A 22,609-nucleotide genomic window follows, 5' to 3' on the forward strand; every position below is an offset into this window, starting at 1 on the left:
CAGGAACAAAAGCAATGCATTTGAAAGTGTCCTACACTGGCCTGCGCCACAGCCAATCCTGTGGCCAGACCCCAGCTTTTCAACTCGCAGTCTTGATCTGAATGTGGCTGCCAGTGCTGTCTCCCTGCCGTCCGCCTGGTTCAGTCAGGTGGGCCAGGGGGGCTTGGAGGTCGGGTACGAACAGTGCACGGAGAGAATAGCAGCAGAAGCACTCCAGGAGATACCATCTCCACAGCTGGCAGACCGTTGGGCAGAACACAGAGAAGAACAGCAAGCATTCGTTATGCTCAGCTCAGTTGCAGGGACACAAGATGAGGGTCTCTTCCGGCACTGTGACGCAGGAGACGGAGTGTGCAGTGACTTGGAGGCCACGCTGGCATTCAGCACAGACACGTGTCAGGATCCCCTGCCTGCTGGGAGCGACAGCAGCAGGAGCATCACCGTTAGCAACCGTAGGGGAGAAGCCACAGTGACGGATGACTCAGAGAGGGCCGCTGATGAAATCCAGCATCAGGATTTTGAAACCGCAGTGGGTAGCCTCTCAGACGTGGAGCCCAACCAGGTAGACGTCTACGCCTCCACGCCCTCTTACGAAATCCATTTTGTCGGCGGGAGAGATGGGCTCGGTCGGACGCACAGAGCAGATGACCCGGAAGGAGAGGAGGGCATGCTGAGCATGGTATCGGACCTGCTGGGGAGATCTGAGGGAAACGAGGAAGGCGAGGCGGACACGTACATGCCCGTCTGGGCCGAGAAGCTGCAGGGACCAATCCCCGACTCTCCCTGGCGCCTGGACTTCTCAAACATTGCGGCAGAGAGCGAAGCCCAACAGGTGGCTTTTGGTGCATCACAGGACCTGCATGCCGCCATGGCTTTCATGGCAGCCTACCCCTACAGCCTCCTCGTACCTGAAAGCACCTGCACCTGGGACTGGCAGGACAACTACACTACGTTGGTGAGCTTTACTTTGTTTTTGTTTCAATATATTTGTTTCAGGATGAATGCAAAGAAGGTATCCGGTACGTTGAGCGTAGTGTGTATAGTCCATGTGAATTTCACACAAATGGACTGTTTGCCATAATGCATTGCTTTTAAAAACTGCATGTTCATCTGCATGCTTTGTCCTATGTGCACATATTCGTCCTGCCTGGCAGTGATGGTAACCAACTATGCAGCACTGGGATTTTTATACTGCTGATTTTTTTGTGTGTGCAGTTTGCCTCCCCAGCGAGTTATTTAAATGCAAGTCTTCGCTAAGCCTGTAACATTGTCTGTGTCTTGTGTGCTTGAGTGCACATTGCACCGTGCCACGCAGGGGTCAGAGGCAACATTGGGATTAATGGTGAATGGAGCAAGATTTGTGGCTCAAGTATTAGAATAGATTTCATGGTGCACAGCTTCTAGGATACGTACAAGCCTGTACACTGCTTGTGGGGATCCATTGTTTGAACATTTAGCTTTTAGGTACTTTACCAGTGTGTTTTTTGGGCTTTGTATTTTGACTCTTAGATGTCTGGTATGATATGAAATGAATGTTCCAACACCCTGGCACCACTCCTGTATGTTGAAACAGAATTGGTTTTATTTTTTTTTATGAAAGAAAAAGGTGCCATGTAAGTGCAGGTCCTCATGATAGTTAGATATGAGAGGCTTGTTCTCATTGAAATTGTATATTGCCTTCTGATAGTTTGTGATGCTGAATATCAGGTGCATGCTGTAGTTGATTCCCTGAATTAGTCACAGAAACAATCCAGGAATGCCAATGAAATGCTATACTCCATCACTGTGCTTACTTTCTGTAGTGAACCTGCCTATGAGCACTCTGAGCACTGGCAGTTTGTGATTTATCTTGGATTAGTCATGGGGAGAGAGAAACTGCCTCTGATTGCAATCGTTTGCTATCGTATATGAAGTGTCTCGTTTGTGGTGCATATTGTTTTGGAACATAACCTGCATGTTTTAGAAATGGCTTCCTTTTTAAAATTCTGTTAATGATTTTTTGCTCCCTGCTGCTAATTACTGTCGAAGATGTTCTTGATAATCATCACACCAAGAGGTGTACAAGACCTCAAATTGCCAAACACAGTTGCTATTATCATGTATGCTGACTTTAGTAGTACATTTAACACAGTATCAGAGTGTTTTATGGCCGAGAAGCTTTTTAAAACTGTTCAAGTCAACCTCCAAGTTGTAATTTTGAGTAGGGATTTTAGGAACTTTCTGACTGCTCTGATATCTTCGACCTGGCAGTAAAAAACAGAAGTGTGTGAGTGCAGCCTGAAAAATGGCTTCCACAGCTGTGAACTTGCCAACCATTCAAGTTAACAAAATCATAATATCATTTAACATGTTTATATTTTATTTTTGCACAATTTTATATTTAATTTACGGATGACCGCCATCTTGAGTTTCCCAACGAGTGTGCATTGCGTGAACACTTCCAAGTCAAAGCAATGGGAAGTCTTCCAATCTTTCAGCTTTCTCCCATATGACTTGAATGCGGAATTGAGACTTTCTAACTCAAAGAAGTCAGCAGGTTGAATTTACTTCCACCATGTCCTCTATGTACAAATACAGGCGCACCCCAGGGGAGTGTCTTCTCATCGGTTTTCTATGCAGTATACCCATATAAGAAAAGAATATGACTAATGCAGATCTCGCAACTAAGGCACCATTTCATTAATAATGCAGATAACAGCTATAGTCAGGTATTTAAACGCCAGTCAGCAGTCGATGAATTGTTTTGCAATAGAAGTTTCATTGTGTAGACTGGTGTGAATTAAACATTATTTACTAATGTAGGAAAAAAACAAGTAAATGGTTAGTAACTTTAAGGGTAAACAAGGTGCACAATCCCTCCACTTCAGTTCAAGGTGTGGATATCAAGAGGGTTGTCGAATAGAAGTACAGTGGTGTTGAAATAAATGGTAAGCAATGATCTAAAATCTTAAAGACTGCAGCTAAGTTTTTGCTTTTTATGGCAACTCAAGTAAGTATATATGGCATATGGTTCTGAAGGAGCTCTTCTATAAAAGTTCAAATTTTCATTACCTTCTTTCTCATTTGTATTTGGTAATATGTGGAAACAAGTCAAAAACAAACTACAAAGAGCTGTTAGGGCAGCGAACAAGATAACTGGCAGAACCAAGTTACAGAGGCTGTGCTATACAAAAATCCAATGTGCAATAATGTCAGGCAAGTCTTTGGCAATATTAGCCACCCACTAACTGGTGCACCACAATAAAAGACGGGGGAGTGGAAACTCTTGCAACACAAAATACACACATGGAGATATGAAAACACGTTCATTCCAGGAGCCATCAGGTATTACATTGAGAATCGTGTTGTTGATGTGGCATTATTATTTTTGTTTTACTTTATTAGCCTATTTCTTTGAGGCATGAAAACCACAACCAAATGAATTTCCCCATATGGGATGATAAAGTATCACTTAACCTGAACTGTGCACATGTTGCATACAGGTTTTTCTGGACAATATGTCAGCCCCACCACCCTGCACATCTGGGCTACAACAGCTGAAGCTGTTGGTAAAGAACGTGAAGCACTTATTTTACAGCTTGAGTAAAGTCTCATGTTAGCAAAATAATTATTCAAATGAGGTCATATACGGGGCATTATCAGTCTTCAGTGATGTGTGTTGTGCCAGAAACTGTGCAACCAGTGCTGCAGGGGTAGCAGTGTAGAGTAATTGTCGGGGAAGCGGCCTAGTAACCCTAAGGTTCCATTTTCAATCCCAAGGAGTTTGAGAGGACACTGCTATTGTACCATTGAGCAAGGTGCTTAACCTGCATTACTTCAGTAATCATCCAGCTGTATAAATGGATAAAACAGTATGTAAGAATTGTAAGCTGTATAAGTCTCTAGATAAGAGCATCTGCTGAATGCCAAGTGTATGCATGTAATCCGTTTACTCCCCTAGTGTCTGCTAAGTGGCATCACAGCATTAAATCCTGGACCACCAGACATAGACCATTTCCACCAGGCTTTTGAACAATGCAGTCCACCTCCTAGCACCTTAATCCCCTTAGCACTTCACACACCCACAGTTATACCACCATTGCGCATTTCACACACTACCCTATGTGGAATAATACTGTTGCATTTGTATTTCTTTTCACACTTTTTCATATAATGATGCAATTGTATTTTATTGCATTTGTATTTGTCTTTTCTTGCTTCTTCTTAGTTCTTTTTTACTGTATTTGTGTTCAGAGTGTACCATCAAGTAAGCTTTTCATTGCACCATATACACTATCTTGTGCATACGACAAATAAAATAATATAAGTAAAGAAATGGGTGTAAGTTATTCAAATTTGTTATGCCTCAGTCATTAAGGATTTGCCAGTAATTAGTAATTGTGGTCACTGACCGACACCATAATAGTTTTGCGTATTGTGTTTGACGGGGACTTACCAGGATCTGTGCATTCAAATGCCTAGTTTGATTTGTTTGTTTGGTGGTGGAGCGGACAGATTGAAGCTCTTTGCATGGTCTGTTGCAGGACGCAACCAAGGTTTCAGAACTGAACCCAAACGCCAAAGTATGGGCCAATCGCATGCTTAATCTGAACCCTGCCGAGACCACAGAGTCCAGTGTCCTCAAAACATGGGGGGAGGGCCCAGACAGCTCCGTAGACCTCTGTCCAGAAGGTAAGCCCTGTTTGTACATTATGATTTCAGCACTTTTTCCCCCCTCAGGTAATGGTTTGCTTGAGGGCGTAATCGGTTAATTAATATTCTGTTTGCGTTTGCCGCCGACATTTCCCCCATGCGGTCTTGGAGCAGGAAAGAAAACCTTATTAGACCTAATTCGTTCTTCTTATTCATGGCCTCGGACTGTCTCCGGTGTTCTGTCATGATGAGACAGACAGGGCACTGGGATTACAGTTCTCCTCCTACCACTCCTCTACCTGGGGTTTTAGAGGTTTGAGCACGGTAGTCTTTTTCACCATCTGTGCCCTGCGATAAAGCAGATTTGCAGACACCAGTTCAGCTAGGTTAATCTGTACTGGGTGGTCAGCGTTTCCAGAGTACAATCATTACAGAGTCGTGGTTTTTAGGATGCAACGCCAAAGATGATGGAGAGGGGAGGAGGGAGGAGCCGCTGTCTCCTGCCCCGGATCAGCCACCCCCAGCAGTGTCCACAGAGCCACCAGATGTGAGCGCCACTGCCCACGAGTGTTTGGACACCGCCTACGTAGTCATGGACACCCCACCTGGATCAGAGTCTGGTCAGACGGGTAAAGCTGTGGTCCTCTTGGTCTTGTATGTGTTACGGTAGCATCTATTCTTTCGCAGGAACCAGCCAATGATCCTTTTCTGCTGTTCAGCTGGCACCAGGCTAGTGCAGCTGGAGCAAAAGCTAGACTGGATAGCATATTATTGTTATTAAATGCGGGATATTTTGAAATTCTCTCTACACAACGAGAAGCTGATTTGTCCTTGCGTTTACTCATGTACTTAAAAAAAAAAAAAAATATATATATATATATATATATATTTATTTTTTGGGGTGCCTCTAGTCGTGTTTACAGTAGCAGATTTGCTTAAGACTGTGATCACAAGGCTGGGATGAGGATGTGTTTTAACAGCTAGGGATGCCTTTTTTCTAATTATTTTCATCGTGTTTGAAGTGCTTTCTGCGCTACTTTTGAGCACCAAATGCCTTAAGTTTATCCGCCCTGGGCACCTCGCTGTTTTTTTATGCACCTGGAGATGAATATGATCCTATTTTGATGTGCTCTGAGAAAAAAACGTTGCTCTACGTCACTGTTTTTTTTTTCTTTCTGCTTTCCTATCACGTGAAAATGTAGGCGGGCCCAGATTCTGCCGTTAGCTGTTGCTGTAAATGAAGAAAAGTTAGTTGTTACAGTTTCTGCCCACTTGAAGTTGTACGATTTCACAAAACGTGACTACCATGACAAAAATAAGTGGCCGAAGGCACTGCGTCAAATTACTGCCATGACGGACACAGAAGTTATTTTCAGGTGGAATTAGTTGGATAATGTCGTGAAATTTCTAACGCAAGTGATTGACAGAAGCAGAGTGTAGTTACCTAGCAACAGCAAAAGACGCTTCCTGCGCCTTTTTCGGAATAGGCTTCATAAAAAAACAAGACCGGTAGCGCGTCTCACATTTGCAAACCAATAAAGCACGTCCAGTGTAACTGCAGCCTAAAGGCATTGAAGAGTATTTCCTCTGGCTTTTTTTCACTTAGATTACCAGGACAGGAATAAGTAAATAAGCACCCGACAGCTGTCCGTCTCCTTTCCAGTAATTATCAAGTTTTAGATAGATGTTTTATTTGAAAATGTGCATGAAATACACAATTAAGAACACAAATTCATGATTCTGGAAAAAATGCGAGCCTCTACTATGCGTGGTATTATCTTGTCAGCTATACCTGCATGTATAACTTGCTTTGATCTGCAAAGAATAAATGTGTGCTGCAAGAGAGAGGCTCTTGAGGATTTGTAGGCTATCCTATTACGTTCTGACATCAATGTGACATTTTTGTATACTACTTTCACATTACAAGCCTGCCTCTTTAATAGCCCATGATAAACTGTGGCATGTTAACGCAAGGCTGATTTAGACTAACAGTGCACACCTAGTCTAGGCTACTATTTGTTAGTCTTCATCAAGGCAGTTGCTTTAAAAGTATTTCATTTTAGGCCAAAAAAATTACAAGACCATTTTTAAAATGGTGATTATATGTTTTTTTAAATTTATTTTTATAACAGGCATACTTAATGAAATGCCTTTTTTTGTTTAAAGTGTGGTTGGGCGAACAGGGTATTAGTTAGCAAGCTGGTCTTACTGAGCTAGCCAACTGAATAACATTGAACCCACAGTAACATTACAGCTGTTGAGCAAACTTGCTGTTTGTAAGACACACTAGTAGCATGCATGCAGATTTTTTTTTTCCGGTCTGTTCATTTAGTTAGCTAACATTTCTTCACTTCCAGTTCTAATAGTGACATGCTGCTCCTGCGCAAGAATGCTACAGTTGATATTTCTCTCAGTGAATGCCCCAGGTGCCTCCTAGTCATTTTCTGGTGAGGTGTAGCACTTTTGAGACTGGGATAGTGGGCGGAAAAATGCCAAGTCTCCATATAGAGAGGTACACTTTGTTTTGAACCAAAATCTATGAAATAACAAATAAACTAGTATAACATCACCCCTCTTTGGTGTTTGTTATACACAGTGATTGGCTTTCTGTGTTCATGTCCTCAGATTTTAACTGACACTAGTTCTGCTGAATTTTTAGTCAGCACTGTTAACGCCAAAAAAAAAAAACCTACAGAAAACCATTCTTGTGGAGCTTGATGGAAGTAAAACAGTCTGGGTTCAGCCCTGCAGTGGGGAAGTGATATATAAATGGCAGTAGTAGCAGGTAGTTACCAAGAAGTTTTTCGCAGTGGTTCACAGCTGAGGACTTGTCAGTCTGCACTAACAAGGAGCCTACCATGTTAGGTGGCTGTTACTCTTTCTTTGGAAGCATTGTGTGTCAAAGCAGCACTTGTATTTCCCCTTTCCTTTCAGGTGGAGGAGACTCGCAACCCCCTGACCTACAGGAGGACCTTCGGGAACACCTGAAAACGACCCTGGAGTTTTGCCTGTCCCGGTACGCCCCCCTTTAGAACATTCTCCAGTTTTCTGGAGGTGCCCAGTTGAGCTTTAAGCATGGGTTAAGTATAGTGTAGTAAATGCACATGTAACATTTATATATTAAATTATGATCCTAGATGGGTTTGAATGCCTTGTTATATGTATTAAATTAACAATAATATTAACACACAGCTCAGCCAAGTGCGGATAATAAATTTGGGATGAGATGCTTCACTTTTCGTCTAGAATCCAGAGAAGAGCTCCACCCATCATGAAACATATTGATAGTAAAAAAACTGAACAATCCTGACTGATTGGTGGATAGTTTTTGGCTATACTTCTAGGAGCCCCTTTTCAATGAAGGGTTTTTAACCAGAAGGTATCCACCTGTTACCTTTGGCTTTGTTCTGTTTGTTGTTGGCAACATACTACATGATTAGTGTTGGTGCCAACATCCTTTCCCAGTTTTATTATCCTTTAGGGTAAACAGGAAGTTATGAGGTTGCTGGTGTATGAAGCATGGGACCCCTCCCCCATGTCTTTTCTCAAATTAAGGTATTTTTGCTGGGAACAGTTGTTTTTGCATACTATGTACTCTGCATACTATGTACTGTTCCCCATCTTTCACAGCTGACTCGTGCTTTTTCACAAAAAGGAAGACCTGTAAAATAATCATAACCTAATTTCCATCATTATTTTCAGTAAGTCTTTTACAAATTTTATATTGAAGTGTTGATGCCCTTGCTAGAGTCTAGCTCTGAACAGCCGCAGCTGCTCAGTGGCAAGGTCTCCCAGCGACCAGCGTGGGCAGCTGTTTCTAAATGCGTGCTTTTATTGTGACAGTGAAGAATTCACTGGTGGGTGGTGGATTTATGGGTTTCCAGCGGGAGTGACTTTGAAGGGGGTGGTGGATTTTTGTTTCCTGTTGTTCCTCAGGGAAAATCTTGCCAGCGACATGTACCTCATCTCTCAGATGGACAGCGACCAGTACGTGCCAATCACCACGGTGGCGAACCTGGACCACGTCAAAAAACTCAGCACTGACATGGACTTAATCGTGAACGTCTTAAGGTGTAAGTGCCGTCCTGCCCCCGCGTCTCGCGCGGAGGTCCGCTTTGAGACGGGCGAGCTCATCGGTCTATGCAACTGAACCTTCAGCTAGCAGTTCCGAGGGTTGGAGCAGTGTTGAGTCACCCCTGCGGGAACTACGCGTGCATTCCTGATGCTTTTTTTTTTTTTTTTTTTAAAGTTTTTTGGTGGTGGTTGGTGGAGGGAGGTGGAGGGTTGATGATTTTCAGTCACTGTGGCGATTTCCCCTCAGCGTTGCCTTTGGTACAAGTGGATGAAAAGGGTGAGAAGGTGAGACCGAACCAGAACCGCTGCATCGTCATCCTGAGAGAAGTTCCAGAGTCCACTCCCATAGAGGTCAGTTGCTCCCCTAAATGCTCTTCTTTTCTGCTGTTCCAATCTGCTTATATCAGTTGTGGCGCAGATGTGCTTAAAAGACTTTTGGGAGTCCCAGATTGCATTTTTAAATCCATGATGATAATACAATAAATTGTGAGGTAGGAAACTTCAGGTTTGTTACCTAAGTCACAATTTATGCTGTGTTGTTTGCTCCAGATGATCATGTCCATGTGTACTGCATCAAATGAACCCCACTAGTGACTTTGGCCCATAAGTCATTTTAACTGGACTTTTATTTTGGATTAATATATACGATACAAATTTGATTCCATAATGTCACATGGATGTAGATGTGGATTGTTTGTATTTTCTTATTTGAACACCTCTGGGGGGCTACTAGTGGTGGCAGAACAGGGAGGTTTGAACAAATAACAGAGCGGTCCATCCATCTGTCTGATAGGCTAGCACCAAGGTTTTGAATTCGGTTTGAGTTGCTTGTTTAGCTTGTGGAGGGAGATGAGAATTAGTGATCTGGCTGAGCCTGTGGAGGTTGTAGATCACAGGAGCAGCAGCCTTCTGGATGAGGTACTGAGGTCTGATGGCAGATGCACTTCCTCCAATATTATAAAACCTCCTAAATAATTTGGTGGGAGCAGTTGCTACTGAGCTTCCCTTCAATTTAAGGGACTTTTAAGCTTAGCACTGTGGAACTGCACTGCGCAGTTAAATAGTGCAAGTTAAAGTATGGACATCAATCCGGCAATAAAAGACGTTGGTGGATGTTGTACCAGAGGAGCAGCACATATGCATGAAACACAGTGTGATAGGTAAAGATACACCCTAATGTTTTTCCTGCAATAGAAGTCTTATTTCATAGCAGGATTTATTGACCTATAATGCCAGCCTTTCACCAGACCAGAACAGAAATGGACTTGTAATTGCAAGGCCCTGTCAAAGAGTAAGGCCTATGATCTCATCTTCTCTTGTACGATGTGTGAATCATGTGTTAATTTTTAACAGGAGGTGGAAGCTCTCTTCAAAGGAGAGAACCTGCCCAAATTCATCAACTGTGAGTTTGCTTACAATGACAACTGGTTCATCACATTTGAGTCTGAAGCAGATGCACAGCAGGTAATCTCCCTCAGTCAAACTATTCACTTAAAGCGAGAAGCATTCAGACGCCCTGGAGTATCAGCGCTGTAATTGTGCTTTATGTTGTCTGTTAGCTTGTATCATGTATTGCTAGTTATATTTTTAGATCCAGTTTCTCACAGGGTATACAGTTCCCTCTTGTTATTGACATTCATGATAAACAAGAACAAAAGAGATTTACATGTACTGAGCTGTAGTTTATACTCGAAAACTGTTAAGATAATTGTTTTGTGTCTGTCTGTCGATCAGAGGTCAGGGATAAAAGCAGAGAAGTGGGCAGTAGAGTAGCAGGGCCTATGACTCCTGAAGCAGGGCATCCTTCAGGAGTCATAGGCCCTGAGGAGGGCTTTGGCCAGAGTGGTGATGCTGTGTTAAATTTCAAGAAACTGTATTGTCTGCTCCTTCCATCTGTCCTCTATCAACCTGGAACTTACTTTGATTCTGTGTGACTTGGTAATAAAAATTCTTCATGTATAAAGAGCCCAGAATGGGGCCCAGTAAAGCAACAGTGATTCAGTGGCATCAGCTGCCCCAGTAATTAGTGTAGTTCAGATGGAAATCAATCAATCGGTCAGTCTTTATTTTTGGACAACAACACTGACATAGATTATCACACATCACTTCCCAACAAACATTTTCCAGATTGAATGAAAATCGATATAATCTCAATTTAGCTAGTGTGGGTAAAAGTGAGAAAATGATTCCATGATCCCTTAAAAGGCAGTCAAGCTGTACTCCTGGAAAATGGTGTAATACAGAAAAGAACCGCTTGGTAAATTAACAGAGAGAACAGGCCAGCACTTCTAAGGGTGACTAGGTGACTGCGATGGGCAACTTTATGCAGTGTTGAATTTAAACTACTGTGCAGGGAGTGTGCTATATATCGCTTTGGAACAGAATTTATTTGTTTTGAGCCTGGTTAGAGTTAGAAGTTTCTGTTGCAGTTAGTTATTGTCATTTGCATTCATCCAGCATCACCTGTAGACCACTGTTGACTGTCCTCATCTTGCCCTGACCACTGTGTCCTGCTTCCAGGCCTACCGATATCTCAGAGAAGAAGTGAAAACGTTTCAAGGGAAATCTATCAAGGTAAGCCATAGACTTAAATCACAAAAGTCTTGGTCCTTTATGGCAAAATGTTGCTACCTTTTAGTGTCTTAATAACAGTATATGAATAAACTGGTTTGCGGAACCACTTTTTTGTGGAGGAATCCACATCCACAATAAATGCCAGTGCATTGTATAGTTCTGGCTAAAAAAATAAAAAATTGCTGCAATTATTGCCTGAATTGTCGCCAACACAATCCAGGCACCATTGAGAACTACAATAACCACATTGCCACAAGCTGTACAGCCATGTTCAGTCAAAGGCTTGAGCGAATTCTTGCCTAAAGACCTTTGCATCATGACGGATTCAAACTTCTGCTATTCCTACTATATGATTGGTTCTCAGAGGTGCCTGCATCTCATCCATCTGAATCCCTCCCATGCAATGCCTCCTTGATTTTGTAGGCACTTGTCCATGTGACTGCTGATTTCCATATATGATAACAAACTTCCTGTGATAGCCTCACTCAATCAGTGGGTTTACATGATGTTTGAAAAAGTCGATTTATTGTATTAGTCCGGCTAAAACTGGACTTTTAAAAATCATGTAATCATCGTAGTCCGACTGAAATTGTACAAAGTTGAATTTTTCAAAGTCGGACTAACATACCTAGATAATGCGGTTCGGGGTCGATTTACTACGGCATGTATACGCTTCAATCGGACTACAATTGGCCTAGGCGCTCTGCACGTTCCGTAATTTACATAGCAACTTTACGCTCACGGTGGCCAAGCGGAATCGATAACGTTTCAGAAAATATATAACTTTAAAATATTTAATTCAGTCTTCTACTGGGACTTTTGCCTTTTATGGAGGGTGTGACTGAAAATTTCGGTGCCGCTGACTGTAATCGAATGTTTTTCACATTTACCGTTCGATTGAGCAAGTAGCCTGCCATTCACAGTACATTTTTATGGGTTAGAGCTGTCCAATTGTACTTCACAATCACCTTGTACGGCGATCAATAAAGGCTAACAGCACAGTACCACTTAATTATTGTCACTTCTATCACCACTGTAATGAATTTAAAAAAGGCGACAAACAACCTTTTCTGTGAGAAATGCATTGTCAAGCTCACACGCATACACTGCTGGCGACATTCTAAAGCTCAGTTTTGCCCTCCTTAGTATCATGGCGAAAAAAACACATTTCTGGACAGACAAGGAGACCAACTTCATGCTATCGCAACTAAAGGAGTTAAATATCCTAAAATACATGGGTGGAAGAAAAACGCGGAATGACGAACTATTCAAAAAAGTTGTGACAAAATTGGAGGAAGCAGGATTAATAAGAAGCCTTAGTCAGACACACCTCCATCAATAGTTCGATTCTTTCCGAGTCTTGTATATTGGGACAACGACAGTAATCCAATTTAATCTCATCTTTGGCCAAATCAAGCTGCTGTTAATATAGCTCTATTTCAACTGTGCTTGTAAACGTACTGATTGACTGTACCCCTTTACCCTGACTGGCAGTGTTTCCTGTGGAATCGATCTCTTGGTGTGGTGGTGGGTGGGGGGGGGGGGGGTGTAGCAAAGGCGAACTATGAAGACTGAAAACATGAACCTCTTGAGATTTCTTAAAGGTTTTTTTTTTTTAAATATCTAAATCTATCTTTTAGCTCTGACGAGCTCTTGATACAAGGTATAGCAGTTTGCAAGAGCTAAAAAGTAGTTTTAGATGTACTTTAAAACCATAAAAGGTTAACCCTTGTATTGTTTGTAAATATTGAAGCAAAATAGGCCTGTATTTTGAGTTATGGTGGGGTGAGGACAATTAAAAGAGAACATTGTCCATCTAGAAGTTCTATCTTCAAGAATAGAGGACTATATAACCAAAATTGATACTTAAGAAAAGTTACATATTGCACTTTAAAAGGGACATTCTTCTGCTAAATTAACTCAATTACAATGACAAAACAGTTAATTAGTTAGGATGTTTTACCTTTTTATTTAACAATATAATTTGAGCTGGGTCCACATTCAAAGCCCTCTCTCTGTCTCTCTCACACTCAGTGATGGAGTTTACATGCATTGTCCATGCAAAAAAATAGGAAAAGGCGAGAAAAATGGCTTTAAAGATTCTGTTCTGTTACATTCTAATTCTACTGAGAAGCATGATACAAAAATTTCCTAACTAACTTAGATAATTGATTAATGTATTTTTTATTAGCTAGTGTTATCTGTATTCATTTCTGGACACTGCAGCAGCTTGTGAGATTGCTCCTCTCGTTATAATCATAATCGTAATTAGAATGCAGCCCTCTTTGTCAGCTGTAGCAACTGTAGCCTAACTCAGTTTTGCTAGCTCACTACATTCACAAAACCTTAAAAATAAACACTTCCCCTTTCGTTTTCATGGAAAAAAATCACCATGTTGTAGTATGGAAATGGAAGTAGTGGAATCACTCAAACATTTTAAATGCCCTAAAAAAATCTTTTTTAAAAATTCGCACTGTTTTGACGATTTGCCAACAATTTGCGGCCGCGACAAACACTGTTTATTTTCAGATAACGTTACATATTTATCACATTTATTTTTTACTTGTCTGATCAGACAACTGCATGAGGCATTCCACTCACCCGAACAGAGTTAGGATCCGCCAGTTGTCATCACCGAATGATAGTTCATGCCAGTGCTTGAGATGGGCAGGAGCTGTCGGGACTTGTATATGAGTACCGACTCTTATTTTGATTACCAACATCAATTTATTTTAAACAGTATGTATTTTGAGGAGTAGGTACCGATATGTATTTTGGTCCAATTCAAACACTGGTTAACACTGGTATTTTTGTAATATTTGAAGCGTCACTACCTACCTTTTCGTTGTCTTTTGGTCACTGCAAGTCTTCCGACCACCTCAGAAAGGAGCAAGCACCCTAGGCTCTTTTTGAAAATAAATATGTGGACGCGACAGTATGGTTTTGAAAGCGCATTTAGGCAGAAATATTTAATATATAGGCTATATACAGTATATATATAATTTATTATTTTAGAATTTTAAATTTTATTTTAATTATTTTTTTTATTATGGTGTGGCGGCAAGGATTTTGCCGTCACGCCACTGCAAAACCTTACCAGCGGAAACGTTGCTGACTGGCTTTGTGAAGAACAAGTATTGGAAAGGCCAAAAGCACTGACCTGAGTCACCAAGAAGGTGTGACTGCAGCACTGCTGAAGCCCAGAAGCGACTGTGGAAAACCATAAAACACTGGCCTGCATTAGCATGGCTGTGGAAATTTGCCTCATGAAAGCTGACTTTGCACGTAGATGTAATTTCCGCCAAAAAGGTTTTCTTTACATTTTGATGAAATGGTATGCCTACTAAGTATATGATTTTGTAAAAATTTTACATAGTTTGTTTAACCATGGCAGTTGTTAAGGGCATTAACCACTGTTAACTTCAAAATGTGAATAAAAATGGCTGAATTTAAAAACATAAGTGCTCAATGCCTTTAAGAATAAAATAAACAATCTTTAAAGTTGCAGTTGGTAACTATCGCAATGGTCACAATGTTGTAAAAAAGTCTTAAATCAAAACGCCTGATGGCCCTGCCCACAGAGAAAGGGGCACACACCAACCCCCCGCTTCTCTGCGCGCCTCCTGAGCAGGTATCTGCATTTATAGCTATGACTCTTTGACAAGGAGGATTACAGGAGTACAGTACATTATAGATTACACTCAAGCAAATTAGTGTTTTCCCATCAGTCTCCCATCAAGACATGAATATTAGTATGTTTGCTGTCAAGATGGTCTATTTTTACGTTTAATAGGAGGTCATGTTGGTCTGCAATGAATTGTTGCAGCCAGGTGAATACATGAAGGTTTCCTTCCCGCCAGTGTGCTGCTTCCGCTCTTCTCTTTGGAAAGATTTCCAGCACACTACCAGTGCCAAAAGTTAAAACTCCAAAATGGATATATTTGTGAACTGTTCGGAAATCTGAATCCCCTGCCATCTACATCCGAAAAAGAACCCGAGCGAACAGCAGCCAAATGACGCAAGCCTGTGACAATACAAAGACCGCTATCTACAGTACGGTGTGGCGGTGTTGTGTCCCACCCCGGCATGCCCGATCTCCTGGGAAAAATTATCCAATGCAGCCATATGGCCCAAAAAATAAAATAAAGGCATCTTGATACAAAGCATCCAAGCTACAACTCAAAATCAAAATATCAAGAGATATTTCAGACGCTTTGGAACACTAAACGAGAGGCAGAATGAAGGCATGATGCCATTTGCATGTCTGGCGGCCGAGTTGGTGGCAAAAGCAAAGAAGCCACATAGTATTGCCAAGTTCCTTATTCTACTAGCGTGCAAGAAGATTGTAGGCACAATAATATGGCCAGATGCTGTCCAAGTAATTGATGAAATCCGCTTATCTGACAATACTGTGAAACGATGCATTGATGAAGTGTCTGTCATACAGTAATCTTAACTTAGTCATCAAACTACAGCAGAGTGGTAGATTTGTGGTACAAATAGATGATTCAGCAGACTTCAGTGGCCACTTCAGTCGATGGTGGACTGCCATAAGTGGATGGTGATGGTATTGATGAGAATTTTTTATTTTGTAAAGACTCATGCCACCTGCAATGCGATTAAGGTGACGGATCAGTACCTGAGAGAGCAGGGTCTTGACCGGGAAATGGGAAAATAATATCCTGACAGTGATCAGACAAAATCTGATCCAAAATACAGCTGTGAAAAGAGAGTGATCAAGAAAAACACTGATATGTTCCCATTGGTATCCAACGGCACTGCTGTTAAGACAGTAACTTTTTACAAATATATAGCTTCTCACCTGACAACGCTGAAGGAGAGATTTGAGTCATATTTTCCTGTCACAGATGAGCAGCTCTCTGATTGGGTCCGGGATCCATTTCACTTGCTTGCCACAGCGTCAGCAGCAGGCTGCTGTACATTCACGGAAGATGAACTCGCTGACTTGCAGATGGATCGCACACGCATATTACAACACGGCGATCTTCCTTTGGATATCGTTTGTCTGCTAAGGAGACAGGAATATCCCTCCCTTTCGTGGTGTGCCATCAAGGTGCTGATACCATTTTCTACCTATTTGTGTGAACTGGCTTTCTCCTCTCCTCAAGAATAAGATGAAGCAGCGGCTGTCAGTGGAACAAGACCTCCGGGTCATTTTGTCCTCAATCACTCCTCAAATCAAGAGGCTCAGGCAGGCACATGTGTCCCATAATGTTTTCAGTTATGTTCTGATTAACATTTTAAAGAAAATGTTTAACAGGCAGAGTTGATTGCTAGGCCTATTTTTTTATTCATTCTCATTCTGTTACTATTACTTTCTACTGAGAATTACCTAAATATGACATTTCTACTATCAACATGTAATTTTTTGTATGAAATAGATTTCATATTTTGACTCGTTTGTCTATTTCTAATACAGATTAGCAAAAATTATAACCAGTTTATAGTGTGCGCCGTTGTTTTGAACTAAAAACATGTTTATAAGATGTCATTTTTTAGTGCTGTGAAAGTAGAAATTATTTTCTGTTTGCCTGAAAAGTTTGGGAACCACTGGTGTAGACCATAACCAATACTGGTTACAGCTGGCAAACAGGATTCAAGCTGACTCTAGCTAAAATAATCTATCTGACAGGTATCGTTAGCTTACCGAATTAGCCTAGGTACTAGGTACCTACCACACAGATAACGCTTGCAAACCTTTCATTCTTCCAAGTACTTGCCGCCGAAAGTAACATTATCAGTAATGACTACGTAGGTTCTGCAGTGGGTTAATTCATTGATGCTAACTTACTTAATTGGCTGGCAGGTAACTTACTGCTGAAATTTAGACCTATCTGTCGTGCAGAAAAAAAACGCAAGCTCCGCGTCAGTCCTTAACTCCATCCACTCTTGAAGCTCTCGTCACCTTCTGCTTTGCACAGCCTGAGCATATTGTCTATCCACCATTGGTGAAATGGTTTCTTTTTGAACAGGTCTAACAACGTGTACTGTTATGTGAACACACACTCATTGTTGGTTGTTTTATGTTGTAAACCACTTTTTATATTGTAAACATGAATTGGTTTTGGAACACAGAATTTACGGGCATAAACACAGCGTATGGAGCTGGTTATCTCTCACAGGAGCTCCTTCTGTAACTGCTACCAAGTAAGCATGACTGTTCCTGGATATCTTTTTTAAAAAGTTACCAACTACAACTTTAAGAACCAAATTAAGACAATACAATTGTGAAAGGAGCTCCTACTATCATGAAGTACATGCCATACACTATCATGGTAATAACCAATAGAACAACACACACAGTGATTGGTGGATTCTGCTTCCTGGATGCCCACAGGGTGCTCAGGAATATAGGTAGAAAATATCCCAACAGTCACAGTCAGACTTGTATTTGCTTTTGTATTAAACAGGAGTTCAGTTTCTCCTTAAAGGCATCCTCAGTAATTTGTCTCATTTTCATGAGCACTATCATAGCATGTATGCATTGTGCTCTGGGCATCTTTAAATATAGGATGCACATGATCTGTATGTGTTTATTTTTATTTATTTATTTATTTATTTATTTATTTATTTTTAATTTAGCAATCCCATTAGCTTACATAAGGATGTTGTTAATCAGAATTCCATTAATCAGCTTCATCTGGTAAACATATACCCCGCTAGCAGATAAGCAAATTTCAGCCACAAGCAGTTGTGCAATGCCCATATGAAGCTGTTGGCAGCATATAAAAAAGTACATCAATAAATCAAGTGGGAATGAATCCTCAAACCACATAAAGACCACAGGGACCTAGATCACTGCCTGAAATTATCTATTTTTGCAGCAGTTGTGTTCAGCATAAATACGCACTAATAAAGATGCCAAAGTTATTTATGTTTAACTCTTCAACTCTTCTGATGCAAAGTATGTCATATGGGTTTTTATTTGTGATGGAGAGTGAGGCTTGATGAAACCACAAAATAGGCAGAGCTACTATTTGTCAGTCATTGGTTTGAGCCAATCACTGTTTTGCTTTGGAGAGAAAAACCACTTTATTAGTTCAGACAAATCAGTGATTGCCAGCTCTTTAAAGCTCTGCCATGGAGCTTTTTGATTGCTACTTTTTAACCAATAAGAATGTACGTATCCAGGAAAATTAGGTCTTGTCTCCTCCCTCTGCTCTCCCTTCCCTAAATCCCAGGCCAGGATAAAAGCAAAGGCAATCGCCATCAACACTTTCCTGCCAAAGAACGGGTACCGGCAGGCGGATATGAACGCCAGCATAAACGCGACGGCCCAGCAGCGCTACACATCGTTCTACATGCCCCCCGTGTACAGTGCCCAGCAGCAGTACCCCCTCTACAGCCTCATCAGCCCCCACACCTGGACCACCACGCATAGCTTCTTGGACCCAGCTCTGGTCTGTTCCCTCTCTTTCTAATCATTTAGAAAATGATTCTTTTTTTTTCTAATTTCATTTAAACTGCCCTTTTATTAAACCGTGGCTTATAACTGCCAGGCCAACCTCTACCAGAAACTTCCTCCCTACTTGTTCAACTCTAATGCCAGATTAGGCTTTCACAAGAACTTTGATTTGGACATGCCTTTGAATTATGCGTAGGAATAGGAATAGGAGCATGCAATTTTTGTGCGAGTAATCAAGAGATGTCCTGTTGGGGATACCCTCCCCTTCTAGGCCAAGCCAGGTTTTGTTGTTGTTGCTGGTTTGTGTCGAATTAAACTATGGCATATTGTTTGTGTACTTTTTTGTGATGTTTGCATTGTTGTTGTACATTTGTCACAGACTCCTATTGAGGTTTCAAATGTTGTTCAACAGGTAACTGCATTTCCCAGTGCTGGATTCATAAACGGGTTTCCCTCGTCTCCTGGTTTTAAGCCTGCCACATCTCCTCTGACCATCCGGCAGTACTCCGCCAGGAACAGGTTTGAGCAACTCCTCTCGCCCCCTCTGTATAGCTGTTTTCTCCCACAGTTGTGATGGCTTGGCACTTGTAATGCCAGTATGAACAAGATATATCCCACCAGTTATATTTAGTAGCTTTGACTTTGTTCTTGTGAAGTGTAATAATATTTTAAAGCTGTGTTGGGATTGGTCCATTAACCTGAGATTTCACTATTGCAGTTTAAAACCAAGCCTGACTGTGAAGTAGCTACATTGCTGCTTTTCTCATTTTCCCTAAGCAGCTAAGCAATGTGGTTTTGTTTCACAGGAACCACAGTAAGACTCCCCTGCAGCCCACTTTACCTAATGTGGACCGCAGCTCTGGGCTTCTGGAAAGCCCCGCCATCTTCAACTTCCCAGAACGTGTTCTGAATGGGGTGCGTGGCCCCCAGACCCGGCCCCCAGGCCAGAGCAGGACAAGGTTACCCAACACAATGGCTTACACCAGGCGGGACAGTGGGACGACAGGACGGTTGGAGCCAATCAATGCTGACTTCTCACCTACCATGGGCAGGGGAAGGTAACTACTGCCTCTTTTTCAGCCAGTAGGCACATACCTCCTGCCTCCACTTCAGCCAGTAGGCACAGACATGTCCAGAAGTTACAGCCAAGCATTGTCCCAGGATGTTGACCATCTGGCTTGCTACAGTTTTGATTAGAATTAACAAAAGAATAGGGTTTGTAACCTTGATGAACTTGATGGATCTCACTACTTCTGTTAGAAAGGTTTCTGTTTTGGATGCAAGTTCTGTGTTTGGATCTAATGGGCAGGAGAACAAATTGTAACAAATTGTAAATCTGTGTGATACAGAATAGCGCAAGAAAGGATGTGTATTAACCATTCAACTGTTTTTGTTTTCTTGAGGAAAAACATTTATGGGTATAGAAAGAAGAGGGAGGACAAGTTTACAGTAAGTACAGTGCATGTTACAATGTCTCGGATAGGTAGTGTTCATTTGAAAATTGGTTTCTTATTTGGCGGGAGTTTGTTTTGTCTGTTTTTTGGCTGGACCGCAACAGCAGCATAAACGCGAGTGTCTGTGACTGAGTGACTGAGTGAGTGATGAAGTTACACCGCGCATGTCTGTGACTGAGTGACTGAGTGATGAAGTTACACCATTGGTCGGCCGGTTTGGTCCAGCCATAAACTAGGTTTGACCTGGTCTTGTTTGTATAACAACCTTCTCACCCAGTTGAAGGTGTGATTGTTTCTAATGAATTTGTCTGTGCTGTTGTAGACCTTATTACTATTCCCAGCATGCTTATGTTGAAGTGCTATGTGTTGATAAAGTCTGTCGGTGTCATAGTTAAACTCCTGTCAATGCAATATTTTCATAATGAACGCCTGGTTTATCCATGTATGAATAATATGATTTGCATGTAGTGTTTTTTTCTCTATGTGGGGGTCCAGACTTACTGTAAAGTCCAGATCAGATCAAAAAAAACTTATGCTAGATGAAATGTGGTTTCATTAAATAGAATCTTAGAATGAGTAAAGACATTAGTCCACATGTAAACACTGGCTAATAATTTTAACGACTTAAAGACTTGACATGTTGAATCCTGGAGAGCACAGTAGCAGTCAGCAGATGTTAAATCTCAGTAGTTTTCCACACAAAATGTCTTCTGTCAATGTGTGAAAACAGTCATTTTCGGTTTAAAATCTGAACCGGCCTTGAGTGGTTGAAGGGCTGAGCTTCCCTGACGTTGCTGTGGTTGAATTTGTGTGTGACAGAGGGCGCCCGTGCAGTCGCCCCCCCCTCCTCCCACCCAGAAGCCCCCCTCTCCGAGCTTCGAACTGGGCCTGTCCAGCTTCCCCCCTCTGCCTGGCGCTGCTGGCCAGCTCAAGACCGATGACATTAGCGAGAGCCGGCTGTCCAGCATCGTCGTAGGAACCGCGAAGGACAAGGGAGCTGGGGTAATTGTTTCTTTGTTCTGGGATAATTCACAAAGAACACAAGCGGTTTCTTTTTCCAGTACTCCCTGAGCCTGTTACAATAACCTCTGCCCCATCACAAGCGCAAAATCAACAAGATGCGACATTTATGAAAAATAATTGCCGTCCCTGTAAGCGTGTGATGTTTGCCCATGAGGCGTTTCAGGAGGCAATGTATTTATAGCAAGATGAGAGTGGGGGCCAGGGACCATACAAGTCTAGCTGACCTCAGGTTGTCTCGGGAACAAACTGGCGCTTCTTTTTACAAGTTGCTCACCCGGCTACAGTCGAGGACAGTCGCACCCCTAAAATGTTTGCTCTATGTTCTGAGTGCTATAACTAGCATGCTGTCCGCCCCCTCTCAAATGGCCATAAAAAAACAGGTGGGGCAGAGGAAATAGATGGGTCTTTGAGTCTGTGCGTGGAAGGGTGACTCATCCCAGGTGACATTGTGCAACAGTGTCCTCAGTGAACAGACTGTGCATGTTCTCATCCGTTTGGATGTTGTGTCAGTTATACCAGAAGTTGCCCCATTTGAGAAAGGGCTGCACTGACTTCTTTACTCCCCTCTTTTTCTAGAATGTGAACTTGGACCCCAGCACCAACTGCGCTCCTTCAGGGATCCCCAAAGAGCCGCCCCCGACTGTTACCACCCCAGCCCTCCACCGACTAGAGGGCCCCTCCTCTCCACCCTGCTCCCCTGAGTGAGTGTCGCCCCTATCTGGCGCCACTTACCTGCTGTTGAACTCTTTTATTCAAAAATGCAAATTAAATGGCCGCTGCCCAATGAACGACTTCAAAATCTGCAAACTGCGACGGAACTGACGGTCATCTTTTCTCCATAAGTAAAGCAGAGGGTCATCTGATCACACAAGATTTGGAATACAGGAGAAAGCTGTGCTTTCTGGCTGCATGTAGGACTGAGTTTTTTGTGCTTATGAAATTTTAATGGTATGATCACAGCATGAAGATGCATGTATTAGTATTAATTGATAAGACTAGGCAAGCCTAGTTCAGTTGGACCCTGGGTACTAGCAGGGGGAACAATCTCTCCCAGAAACTGAAGTGCTTGACTTTATGGCCATAAATGGCACTGTATCCTTTTTTTCCCCACATTCCAGATGACCCTTACTCATTGAGACTCAATAAGACCCTAAACCTAAATTGGACAATAGATTCTGGCAAATACATATTTTTTAAAAGTCATGGCCCCAAATGTAGCTTCTGTTATGCAAAATGTCTGTGCTTGCACTGATTTAGACAGTGCAGCTTATGTTGGCCCACACTCCTGTGCTCAGCAGATTCGAAGATTCCAAACATCTTTATTTCACAGAAGCAATCATATTTTCAGTCACGTAACCAGTCTTATCACATTTTCAAGCACCAGATAGATAGTCTACTTTACAACTATCCTATGATAACATCCTTT

General features: G+C 42.0%; 1 protein-coding gene across 1 annotated transcript in view; it reads left to right on the plus strand.

The window, feature by feature from the left end:
* LOC118225513 (la-related protein 4B-like) overlaps positions 1 to 22,609 on the plus strand; it is a 56,469-nt gene that overhangs the window by 27,313 nt on the left and 6,547 nt on the right. The window contains exons 3-15 of the mRNA XM_035413984.1: positions 4,524 to 4,671; positions 5,082 to 5,261; positions 7,567 to 7,648; positions 8,569 to 8,705; positions 8,954 to 9,057; positions 10,060 to 10,170; positions 11,227 to 11,280; positions 18,483 to 18,701; positions 19,119 to 19,225; positions 19,513 to 19,764; positions 20,110 to 20,155; positions 20,980 to 21,162; positions 21,760 to 21,884. Of these exons, the coding sequence (XP_035269875.1) occupies positions 4,524 to 4,671; positions 5,082 to 5,261; positions 7,567 to 7,648; positions 8,569 to 8,705; positions 8,954 to 9,057; positions 10,060 to 10,170; positions 11,227 to 11,280; positions 18,483 to 18,701; positions 19,119 to 19,225; positions 19,513 to 19,764; positions 20,110 to 20,155; positions 20,980 to 21,162; positions 21,760 to 21,884 (1,748 nt within the window). The remainder of the gene's footprint in view (positions 1 to 4,523; positions 4,672 to 5,081; positions 5,262 to 7,566; positions 7,649 to 8,568; positions 8,706 to 8,953; positions 9,058 to 10,059; positions 10,171 to 11,226; positions 11,281 to 18,482; positions 18,702 to 19,118; positions 19,226 to 19,512; positions 19,765 to 20,109; positions 20,156 to 20,979; positions 21,163 to 21,759; positions 21,885 to 22,609) is intronic.

This window comes from Anguilla anguilla, chromosome 4, assembly GCF_013347855.1.
Source record: "Anguilla anguilla isolate fAngAng1 chromosome 4, fAngAng1.pri, whole genome shotgun sequence".
NCBI lineage: Eukaryota > Metazoa > Chordata > Actinopteri > Anguilliformes > Anguillidae > Anguilla > Anguilla anguilla.